This window comes from Apteryx mantelli, chromosome 7 (genome assembly GCF_036417845.1).
Source record: "Apteryx mantelli isolate bAptMan1 chromosome 7, bAptMan1.hap1, whole genome shotgun sequence".
In the NCBI taxonomy this organism is placed as follows: Eukaryota; Metazoa; Chordata; class Aves; order Apterygiformes; family Apterygidae; genus Apteryx; species Apteryx mantelli.
The window spans coordinates 25,027,680-25,039,469 of record NC_089984.1 but is presented as its reverse complement, the minus strand read 5'-3'; the positions used below and the strand labels follow the sequence as shown (position 1 = coordinate 25,039,469).

The following is an 11,790-nucleotide window of genomic DNA, read 5'->3' as shown; positions in this document are numbered from 1 at the left end:
GCAATCTTTAATGAAAGCCAAGTGTTTTGTTAAAAAAACCTTCCCTATTATAAATGACTGCTATTCCAAATTTTCACTCTATCTCTTGGTTGTTACTATGGAGGCCTAGACCTCTTTTGTTTGAACACATGCTATTTTGGCCTGAGGGTGGCTATCATGGGCACATTCTGTCTCAGTGCATTTTAGCAGCTCTCCTGAAGTTTTAAAGTGTTTATCTTACACAGCTGAAAGTCTCCTCCTGTTTCATGAGCTCTGCACTGGAATGCAGTGGAAGAGACCCAGGGCCTGTGGCCACCCAGATTAGAGGTTTTTGTAATAAGGTCCCTATATGGTTTTGTTAGAGACTTCAGCTCTGTCTCTGTCTGTCTCTGCTCCTTGTTTGGGAGGCTGGTGGGAGGAGAAGAACTGAAGGGGCTATATAACCTCAGAGCTTTCAGATACACAGTGCACCATCCCAGAGCAGCTACCCCCAGCCAAGCACTGTCAGGGTAAGTGGGATTGAACCAACAGCAACTGACAGATTTCTGGAGGACTTTTATTAAATACGGTCAAATGGAAGCTGTTCAGGAGGATGTACTGTTGTGCTGTACTCTGCTTATGCGTTTCTTATGAGAGATGAATTGATTTTGAATTGCTTGTAATATCTATGCTGCATTGTCTTTATTTTCATAGCCCTTTTGAAAGGGAAATAAAGTTCTACCTCATGATTTTGCCTATTCCACCGACACTCAAGCAATAGTGTAAAGATAAAGACTGTGTAATGCCACCACTGGAATTATGGTTGCGTTCATGTTCAAATTAACCTGTGTGACCCTGGGGTATTAGTTTTGGACAGAATGAGATTCTGCATGGGGTGGATTTGCCTGCTGTGTAGTAGGGTTTTTTAGCAGGTTTGCTTCAATGCTATTAACTCAGTGTAAGGTGGCATGTTTTAAGAAAGTATTTTGGGGGAATGTGACTGTAAAAGAGCTGGGAAGCGTGCAAAATAGCAGTATCTAATATGATACAATGAGGATGCCTGTGTATTTGTCCTTGTCTCTATGTGCATGAAACCACTGTCCTGCAAAATGCCAAACATTTCTTTAAGGGACAGGTTACACACAGTATTTCTCGTGGGGCTGGAGTTCTTTCAACAGGTTGCTGTGGAGTTTGGTGAGGCGACTGGCTGTCTTTAGATAGAAAACAGGTAGAAGTAAGAGGCTAAATACTGTATTAATTATTTGAGAGAAAAAATTACCTTTATTCCCCAGTGCTGAGTGATACTTGCTGCTGTAGGATGTTACTGTTGCATGCTATGGCAATCCTGAGCTGTAACTCACTGGTTGGCAGGAGAGCACCCTGTCTGAAATCATTCAGCTTTGATTTCTTCAACTTTTTGTGCTTTATTACTAAATATGGTTTTCATTTAGAGTTCACTAAGCTCAGAAATGTAGCCTTTCCTGCCCCCTCCTCTTCCCTCCCCCAAGTGATTTTTGGCATTGCATTAGCTGCATTGGTTTGAGCAAACCCCCTGACCTTGAACTCTGTTCCAAAAACAGATGGTTGAAAAGCCTATTTCCTAATTAGGAAATGGTTTGTCTAAACCAGTCTGTTCATTCATGTTAGATAACAATTGTACTCCATTGAGTAAATGTTTGAACATAAAGAACCTGTTTTCTCAAGAGTTTAATAAATGGAAAAACTGCATCCTAGTCTCCATTCCTAGTAAAAACAATAAAATACCTGGAGCACATCAGGTCAGGATTTCCCTATCCGTGCCTGCCATAAGCTATGCCCATGCAGCCTGCAGAAGCTGTGCTGCAGCCATGTCCCTGGACTGCCTGGCTGTGGGGTGACAGAGTATCTCAAAAGGAGGATTTGGGAGAACTGTCCATGTTTCTTCCATCTGTTGTAGAGGCTAAACCTGGCCTGTCCCCCTCTTCATTCTGCACTTCCAGCATTCCTGTGGCAGATGATTTCAGTGACTGTGTGTGGAGTCAGCTGGATCTGTGGATCACAGCTGTCTCCTTTAGCTGTTAACACATTGCAATTTGCTGAACTCTGCCTGCAAGCCTAGGCTCAGAACTAGTCAAGGGATTCCCCTACCACAGTATAAACTGTGGGCAAATAGTTCTCAAGTCTTGGTATTCAGTGATTGTTTCTATAACTGACTTTAATACAAACCCTTCGAAGCATTTTTATTACACATGCTATCTTCTGTTGCCTGAGGGGGAAAACAGTTTCTGTTCTACTGAGTCAGAGAGCCAACATAAATTGCTTTGCCGTTTTACAAATGCAGTTTATTAGCTGTTTTGAAATGTTGATGGAGCATATGCTATGGCCTGTTTTTAAAACACATACTTCCCCAACTTGATTCTAAAGGCAGAATCTTTTTTCTGAATGGCTAGAGGAAGGTTGGAAAAAGCTTGCTTTTTTTTAATTTTTTTTATTAGGAACATTTCTTCTCTTTTAAAAGGGGAAATGTAAATGTAATTGGCCATCTTGACACAGTGGGTTAATATCTGTATCGTTAAAATACCGCTGGTACCTGACTAATATTTAATGTAGTTTGTCTTGCAGAAGCCCAAGACTGAATGGCGAAGGTGAAGTGCTCTTACCTTTAAAGGCTTTCCACATGGGCCAGAATTCTGCCAGGATGATAGAAAAGTGGGGAGTGTTGTGCTGAATCTGATGTAAAGGGATCTTTTTTTTTGCAGCTGTCAGTCCAGCATTCTTTTATTTATTTCCCCTGCCCCAGCAGTGGATTTTTTGACCAAATTTAGATAAACATTTGCTATTTAGATAACATTTGCTAATGGTCTGTCTGTCCATGCAGCGAGACTGGAAGCCTCCTTTGGAGTCCCCTTGAATAAGCTCTTGTGCATACAGCCCTCCTGCCAACGTGGTCAAAAACTCTTGCGCTTTCAAAAGGAAGTTTCTTCCCTCCTGTGCCCTCCTGGCCTTGTTCTTACCAAACCAGGTCCCTTTCTGGTCCCTGCTGGTCCCTTTCATACAGTAGTCTCTGCCTTCAGGAGTGGTACCTGAGTGTGTTTTTTTTATTATTCTTTTCCTGCTGTTTCATAGGGCTGTTTTCTCTCAGGAGAGCCTGAGGACATTGACATAGAAGATGTGTGAGGAAGAGGACAGCACTGCCCTTGTTTGTGACAACGGGTCAGGGCTTTGTAAAGCCGGCTTCGCTGGGGATGATGCTCCAAGAGCGGTTTTCCCTTCCATTGTGGGTCGTCCCAGGCACCAGGTAATGAGCTGGTTTGGCTATTCCCTATTGGGTTTCTAGAAGGCCTTGCTGCCCTGTGCCCAGGTCTCCATCCCAGATCCACCCTCTCCTGTGTCTGGGGCTAGCCCAGCCCTGAGCAGTCTGTGTAACACAGCGTCTCCAGGCAAAAGGAGTCTAGCAGTGCACCTACTTGCATCCAGCCACATCTCTTTCCTTGACAGCAGAATCCTAAAATTTTTCACTTCCTTCTATATCCTCTTCTCCCTGCCCTTAATTTTAGGTCACCTGGAGAATTTGTTGAGTAAAGCAAATTTCAAAAACAAACAAACCCTACAGAGAACTGTCTGGAAATTTTGACTGCTGTAAAAGTTGGTGATAAATGATGTGGAGAGAATACGGAAGGAAGGAGATTTTTTCCATCAGCTTCCTGTTAACCTTCCTGACTTGATTCATTTAGCTGTATCACAAATGAGTACCTGTCTAGGGTTGAGTTTCTATAGCTTCAAGGTTTGCAGTTGAGCCTGTGATGCATTCCAGTCTGTTTTATCAGTTTAAAAAATACTGAGACGTTAAATATGGAGAATTTTGAGCCAGATCATCATTAGCATGAACAAAAGCAGTTTGGCTAGGCCACAAAAAATGAAACTGGCTGCTGGGTTTTAAGATCCACCTAACTGCTTCTATGCCATCCAAGGACCTGGTAAAATGAAAACAGGTAAACTGGTTTTAATATGGGTGGCACTTATATACATAGGAAGTACATTTTAAGCTCTTCAGGGCAGGAGAAATGTATCTTTCAGCATAGGACCTGGAGGTCTAACTGAGGCCTCTGGGCATTACCATAATTTAAAAATATAATCAAATACCATTTTCTATAGACAGTGTGAATGGTATTAATTGTTCAAAAATAAGCCACACAGTCATGGTGGGGAAAAAAATACTGCAGATTTCTAGAACCTCTCTTTCCTGACCACAAATCACAGATGGCATTAGTCTCCTGATGAAAAGATCATCCCATCATAAATTGCAAATCCAGGTTGCCTGTTTCCAAGACAGGACAGTTTAGAGAAGACAAGGTTTGGAGCATATAATCACTAAATTCTGATAAGAGCATAATGCAGTCAAAGCATCCTAGTGTACATTTATTTTTTCCAGTATTTCTAACCTCAATGTAGTAAGAGACTACAGCATATCCAAAGCAGTTTTTGACTTCTGGTCCATGGACCACTACAGGATCCATGAAAATACCTAAAATGAAGCCTATACCAGTAGATTTAAATTGCCTGTATTTCCAAGGGCAATATTTTAGTGTTCAAAAATAAAACAAGATTAAAAAACACTGAAATTTGAGCTTTGGGAAATGTAAAGTGTATATTGCTCACTCTTGACTGTTAGATGGCACAACTTTGCTTTCCACTTTAACTCCACTTTATGATACTTTAGCAGACAGTTCATCCCTAAATAATAACGTTCATTAAGTCAACCCTATTGTTCTACATTATCTTGATGAATTTAACATTGTACTTGTGCTGCTTACTTAAAATGTAGTACAAACATGAACTTCAGAGGTTTAAGTTAACTAAAAATTTAATTTTGGAAATTGAAGAACAATGAGTAATTCTGCAGTCATTAGCTTTCATAAAGTATTTTGTAACTACTGTCATTGGCAACTGGGGTTATCTGACAGCTAATGTTCTAAATAATTTGTTCTAACTACTTTGTTACACTTCTCCTTGAGAGACTAACTCCTTTTCTGTCATTTTATAGGGTGTGATGGTTGGCATGGGTCAAAAAGACAGCTATGTAGGCGATGAGGCTCAAAGCAAGAGAGGAATCTTGACCTTGAAATACCCCATAGAACACGGCATCATTACAAACTGGGATGACATGGAGAAGGTATTTCAGCATTGAAAAAATGATGTGTATCACTGGTAGGCCTACTTGAACCTAATGTTGACAGATTACCCAGTAAATTGTAGATCGAAGTGTCACACTATCAAGTATAGTTTAGTCAGAAGCTTGTTAGCAACTGAAGCCAGACTAGCAAAGGTTAATGTGCGTCTAAAGCTGAAGTATCACTAGGAATACATCAAAATAGTTGTTAGGAGTTTTCCTCCTCCAGTCTTAGCTACACATCTTTGCTAACTATTGTAAAGCAAAAAATATCAATATCCTCAATTTGTTAGTGAGGAAATGGAATTGAAAAAGGTATCTCTGTTCTTGCAAAACTCTGAAGCATGTATGTAATTTTGATATGAAAGGCACTGCTTACAGATGTACATTTTAATGTTTGACAGATTAGCAATACTGAGATGAAATGAATCCATTTCAGAGAGAGTATTTGGATGAAAGGCATTCAGAGCCATGTGTCTTGTGATAGGCTGCACTGTTGAAATAAATAAGGTGGTATCTCTACTTAATGTTGTGCTGTGGAGCTAGAGCTATTCAGAGTGGTCAGGACAGCACAACACATTGCAGAAGAGTGTGGAGCCACACAGGACTTACTGATTCTCATAGCATCATAGGCTTTATTGGGGAAGATAGCAAAATCTTTCAGAGACTTAACCAACAAACTACTCTGTAATCACCACCAGCTTGAAAACAAGCTTAACAAACCTGTTTTGGTATTTAGAAACTCTGTTATGGTTGACTTCTTACTGGTGTGTTAGCTTCCTCATTGCAGCCCACTTGGCCTCAGATTTTATGGCTGATAAGAATATGAGTTAGTCACGAGGAGGTGATAAATACATGTTGACTATTAGCCCTGCAAAACATTTGCTTTCATTTTTTTATTATGAATTCTTGGGCTGACCTCTACAAACCAAAAGAAGAAACTGTCTTCAAGAGACCCATTATCTATTGAACTCCACTGCGGGGGTCTTTGTCTGTTCTGGAATAAACATCTTTTAAGAGGTGCTGGGAAAGTATTTCACTTCCAATCAGTATTGGTATTGCTTCTTGAGAGTTTGTTTAAAAGATGGAAAAAAAAATGTGTTTGTACACCTGGGTCCTAATGCTATTGGCTCATGGATTTTCCTTTTTTGACCTGAAATAAGACAGTTCCCTTGATTTATGTAAATCAGCAGAAGGCCAGGATGGAGCAAAAGAATCCAAACAGAACCAGGATCCACATTTTCGTATTATGTTTGAAGAGCAATGTAGAGTGAAATAACCTTGCTGCAATCAAATCTGTCCTGCTCTGTCTCTTCTACTGTAAGAATAGCATATTTATTTTCATTAACCTGTGTGTCTTTTTAAAAGTAATATATTACTAGCAGTAAAACCTGAGGATAGTGATTTTCTTTTTCCAGTCACTTTGGTAATGTCTATGAAGGCAATAAGACCAACTGCATGTGAAACATCAGTAACCTCTCTCTAGTAGGCAGAGTGCTGGAGCACAGTAGCTGACTGGAAGTGATTTTGAGCTGTTGGTGATGGTGTTTCTTTCCTTTGGCTTTTCCCATTGTGCTCAGATCTGGCATCACTCTTTCTATAATGAGCTCCGTGTTGCACCTGAAGAACACCCGACTCTGCTGACAGAAGCACCACTGAATCCCAAAGCCAATCGAGAGAAAATGACCCAGGTAAGCTCATACTATGGAATAATTCCAATTTTGTGAATTCAGCAGGATGTGAACTTGATCATTACAGTTAGTCATGCCAGCTTGACTGTCCAATTGTCTACATCACTGAGTTATGGAAGGTGGAATAGTGCATAGTGACCATCTGTCAGATTTGCATGCTCTTTTTGAATCAGTTTTGAATGTGAGAACTTAGGTCTGTCCAAGCTGTTATCTTGATCTTTTTTAAGGCCCAGGCCTATTACAAAATTATCTTTAATGTGTGCATGTGTCTCATAAATCATAGTTCCGGGCCAGATACAGAGAGATGCCTTAAAGAACAAGTATTTTTAGATTTAGATGTGTTTTTCCTTCCTTGCCACTACTGGCCATCAAGAAATATAAAAATCTTGTCTTTTCCCTCTCTTTCAGTATATTGCTTCAACTAAACTACAAACCCTATTGTTAAGGTAACTATTTTAACTGCATTTCAGATCATGTTTGAGACTTTCAATGTACCGGCCATGTATGTAGCTATTCAAGCTGTTCTGTCTCTCTACGCTTCTGGACGTACCACAGGTAGGCTTCTGGGCAGCAGAGGCACCCTAAATAGCTAAGTGTGTTCCTGTGCATCTGAGAATGAACAATTTGTGTTATCTTCTCAAAGGGATTGTGCTTGACTCTGGGGATGGTGTCACCCACAATGTGCCAATTTATGAAGGCTACGCCTTGCCACATGCCATCATGCGTCTGGATCTGGCTGGCCGTGACCTGACAGACTACCTCATGAAAATCCTGACAGAACGTGGCTATTCCTTTGTGACCACTGGTAAGGACATAGTGCAAACTGAGGAGAAGAGTTATTTTAATGTGTAAGGTTTCTAATGGCCTTAGAAGGAATAGTGGTGGTTCTGTAGCTGCTTAGAAACACAAAGGAATCCAACAGGAAAGTTGTAATTGCCCTGCAAGTCTGGCAGAGAATTTCTTTAAAAAATGGGGAGAGTGCGGGAGAATGAAAGGGAACAACCTGTATCAAAATGTCTGGGTCCTCCCTGAATGCCATTTTAAAGACTGAATCCTCTCAACAGCGGAGCGTGAAATTGTCCGTGACATCAAGGAGAAGCTGTGTTATGTGGCTCTGGACTTTGAAAATGAGATGGCCACTGCTGCCTCGTCCTCCTCTCTGGAAAAAAGCTACGAGCTTCCTGATGGTCAGGTGATCACTATTGGAAACGAACGCTTCCGCTGCCCAGAGACCCTCTTCCAGCCATCTTTTATTGGTAGGTTGAATGATTATTCTGCCTTGGTAAACTGCCCATAATTGTCAAATCCCTTGTTCCTTTTGATTCCTTCCTATTGCTAGCTCACTTAGACTTATACATGAGTATGTCCTAGGGCCCATTACAAAATAATATTTTAAAACAGCACTATTAATATAGTGGGAGGAACTTCATGTCAAACAGTGAGGCAAAATACTTTCCCAAAATAAACCCTGAATGTTTATTCCTTGCTTCTGGCTTTGGGCCCACGCCATTTTGTATGTTGTGTAGTTGGCTACCGTGAGAAGTACGGCTGCGGAGCCACTTTTCTAAACAGTGTGAGGATTGTAGTTTGAATGTGCTTGCAGGGGGCAGGGGAACACTACTTTTATTCTTCCAAAAGACTGCTCGGAATCCTGAATCCATGGTGCTTCACATTTGCAGAGCAAAGCCAACTTAATGCCATGCTAATCAACAGTGTTGAAGGCAGGCTTGCAATGAGGTCACATAGGAATCCAGTGTAGGTTCTGCCAATGGGCAGAATTTCAGCTCAGAAATAGATAAAGTAGTTGCATACTTAGAGGTATTAGGACATATTGACTGTTCTGTCTCTGAGCTGGCTCAATTAAAAAAAAATAAATAAACAAATGATTCCAGAACCATATAAGGAATTCTTAGGCCATTTGAGGTGTCTGTAAGAGCTTACTGGAAACTCTACTATTCCACCACCCCAGCTTTCTTTTTATGGAGGAGTTATGTTTAAGTAAGGAGTGGAGGAGGACTGTACCCCAGGGAACTCCTAAGTAAATAACTTAGGCAGTTGCAGAATGACTTTCCAGATTTCCACAGCAACTGAAGACTGACATCCCATCTCCCAGAGGGACACTTTACTTCATGTTGGTGGTTCTATGTTAACAATTTTAAGTCACTGTATGGAGTTGCTTCCTAAGTGTTCTGCTCTAACTTCCCCAGGCATGGAGTCTGCTGGCATTCATGAAACTACTTACAACAGCATCATGAAGTGCGACATAGATATCAGAAAGGATCTTTATGCCAACAATGTGCTGTCTGGAGGCACTACAATGTACCCAGGCATTGCTGACCGGATGCAGAAGGAAATAACTGCTCTTGCTCCCAGCACTATGAAGATCAAGGTACAGTGCAATTATTTGTAGACTATTTGAGTTGGCATGTACAAAGTTGTCAAAAATCTAATGAAAAATGGCAACACTTATCAAATTGCTTTGTAGGTATTTTTAATGGTCAGTATATGTTCTTGCAACTAATCACCCTGAGTAACTTTGTTGCTAGTAAAAGACAGGCTTCTCTCATTTTCTTATTCATGCTGAATCCTGCAAAACTGCCCTAGCAAGGACTAAGGATATTGTGGAATAGAAGCATAAATTTTCCTCTGGGGCTTCAGTTAGCTTCTTCAGCCCTTTTAGGCTGAAGTATGGAGATGAGAGGGAGGAGATGCTGGTTTTCTCCTTGGTCTACAGGATCAGAAAAGAGCAAGCCTCTGACAAGCTGGTCTTCTTTCTGCTGCCTCAAACTCCCCTTCCTTGCTTTGCAAATATTTTATTGGCTGTACCAACAAGAGCATTCCATAGGCCACTTATTTTTTCAAGATCTCCTGGCTATCATTACATGTTTCCAAACTAGTAATCTTCCCTTTTCTAATTTCCAGTCATGAATATGCAAATGCACTACTCTTGCTGGGTAGGCTGAGTCAGTCAGAAATTGAGAATTTAAGTCCCAGACTTAAATATAAACTTTCTAACCTTATTGGTTGCAGCAATGGCTAACTGTAATAGAAGGGATGACACTAGCATATAGATACAGTGTTTTCATTAACATCAAATATAACTGCTTTAGTAATTTTGTTTAACAAATGTATTTTATTCACAGTGGAAGGTTGTATTTGATTCCTTTGTTTCTTAAACAGATTATTGCTCCTCCTGAACGTAAGTACTCCGTCTGGATTGGAGGTTCTATTCTTGCCTCCCTGTCCACTTTCCAGCAGATGTGGATCAGCAAACAGGAATATGATGAAGCAGGCCCATCCATTGTTCACCGCAAATGCTTTTAAATTGCTTTATATGTCTCTTTAGTGTATTACTGTGAATGTATTCAGGAAAATACATTCTTATAACTTCATTCCATAAATCCTTCATCATAATGACTCTGGTTAATTGGATACTATGTATTTTTTTGGAATAAATTTTAAATATGCTACAAAATTGCTGCTCCTATTTTATGAAAGAGACATGCATTTGTGGAGACACCATTACAACTGGTTTAAAGCTCCATCTCGTGGCATGAATTTGTTACTACACTATGCTGGGCTTAATAGAAAAAGTGGTACATTTTGTTCAATGTCATGAATGTTAGAAAGCACTCAGCTATCAGGCTGCACATTGCCAGTGTCTAGCTTCAGTAAACATTCTTGTCTGAAAGCAGACCCAGTCTTGATTCTTCCAAAGTTCTGGGCAGCATCAAAGGCACAGAACAGCTGACTGATATCAAGATGAGCCAATGTACCCTGCTTTGCACCTGGTCTATCCAGAAATAATTATCTATCTACATCATTTCTTAATTCACAGCTGTCACGCTGGAAATGCCAATTATTTTAGTGTAAGTGTGGCCCAGAGGTGTATGATACATACTACAGCAATTCAGTACTTCCTCTTTAAAGAAACTAAACCTGCTCCTTGGGGGCATGACCAAGCTCTGCCATTAGACTGAACACATGACTTTGTTATTATATGCCCTCAGGGTGAGTGCAGACCTATTATTTTTATGTTGTGATTCCTGGCAAGGCCTAAAGCATAATTAAGCTGGCTTAATATATTTTCTCTTTTGAACTGTTTTTTGGGGGTAATGTAAACAAAGCAGATAAAATGATTTTAGACTATTTTCTTTTTCTGTGATTTTTCTGATTCCAGTTATTGTCTTAAACACATTGAAACTGATGCTAAACTAGAAATACATGTATAGAAGCTGAAGCCAGTATTACTGTCTTAAAAGTATATATAAATAAAGAATTCACTGAGAGAGGCCTGGAAAAAGTCAGTTCTAAGGAAATTGCTGTAATCTATATTTATTAGAATTCAGGATCCAGGCTGCTATTTATTTTTGGTACCCTGTTTCCTTTCCTCAAACCCAACAGTTTACCTCACTTGCCTGTTCCTCCTTATCTTTCAGAATGTAAGGTCTTTGCAACAGCACCTCTTATTTACCATGTCTGCCTAACTGCTAGGTTCCAGATCTTGTCCAACTTCTGAGGGTTAGTATATGTTCCAAACTTCATACTAACCTTATTCTTTCAAGTACAGGTCATTTAGGTTCTCAGGGCAGATTCTGAATAAACTCTCGTAAGAGAAAATTACTTTGTATCCTTCCTTCTTCTAACTCTAGAGAGATCTTTTAATCTAACTCTAGATAGATCTGGGGAGTCCCTTTCAGGACCAGAACTTGATTTCAAGCAGGAGTTTCTGCTAGAGGGTTGCTGCAGAAGACACATTCCTCCAAGGGAGCCTGATGCATCTCTGTTATTCCAGGATGTGACGGGGGGTCAGCTCTCAGGTAAAGGACTTGTGTTTTCCTAAGTGATTTCTGTTTAATGACATAGTAGAAACCAGAACTATACAAAGATGGAACGGGGGGTGGGGGGAGGAGGAGGACAAATCACCCAAGCTGACTTATTTGCTGCTACTACATATAATGTGAATCCACTGAAGCAGTTAAAGAGATGTAT

At 40.3% G+C, this 11,790-nt stretch overlaps 1 protein-coding gene across 1 annotated transcript; it reads left to right on the top strand.

Moving 5' to 3' along the window:
• Positions 1–388: 388 nt before the first annotated feature.
• On the top strand, positions 389–10,947 carry ACTA2 (actin alpha 2, smooth muscle). Its single transcript, XM_013946634.2, has 9 exons — positions 389–488; positions 3,080–3,235; positions 4,982–5,110; positions 6,688–6,798; positions 7,269–7,353; positions 7,442–7,603; positions 7,863–8,054; positions 9,006–9,187; positions 9,979–10,947. Exons 2-9 carry the CDS (start codon positions 3,107–3,109, stop codon positions 10,120–10,122), a joined length of 1,134 nt encoding a protein of 377 aa, XP_013802088.1. The 5' UTR covers positions 389–488; positions 3,080–3,106; the 3' UTR covers positions 10,123–10,947.
• Positions 10,948–11,790: the final 843 nt, after the last annotated feature.

Coding starts and splice junctions, on each gene's coding strand:
- ACTA2 (XM_013946634.2), top strand. CDS start 3,107: ATGTGTGAGGAAGAGGACAGCACTGCCCTTGTTTGTGACAACGGGTCA. Junction 3,236..4,981: donor TGGGTCGTCCCAGGCACCAG/GTAATGAGCTGG, acceptor GTCATTTTATAG/GGTGTGATGGTTGGCATGGG. Junction 5,111..6,687: donor ACTGGGATGACATGGAGAAG/GTATTTCAGCAT, acceptor CATTGTGCTCAG/ATCTGGCATCACTCTTTCTA.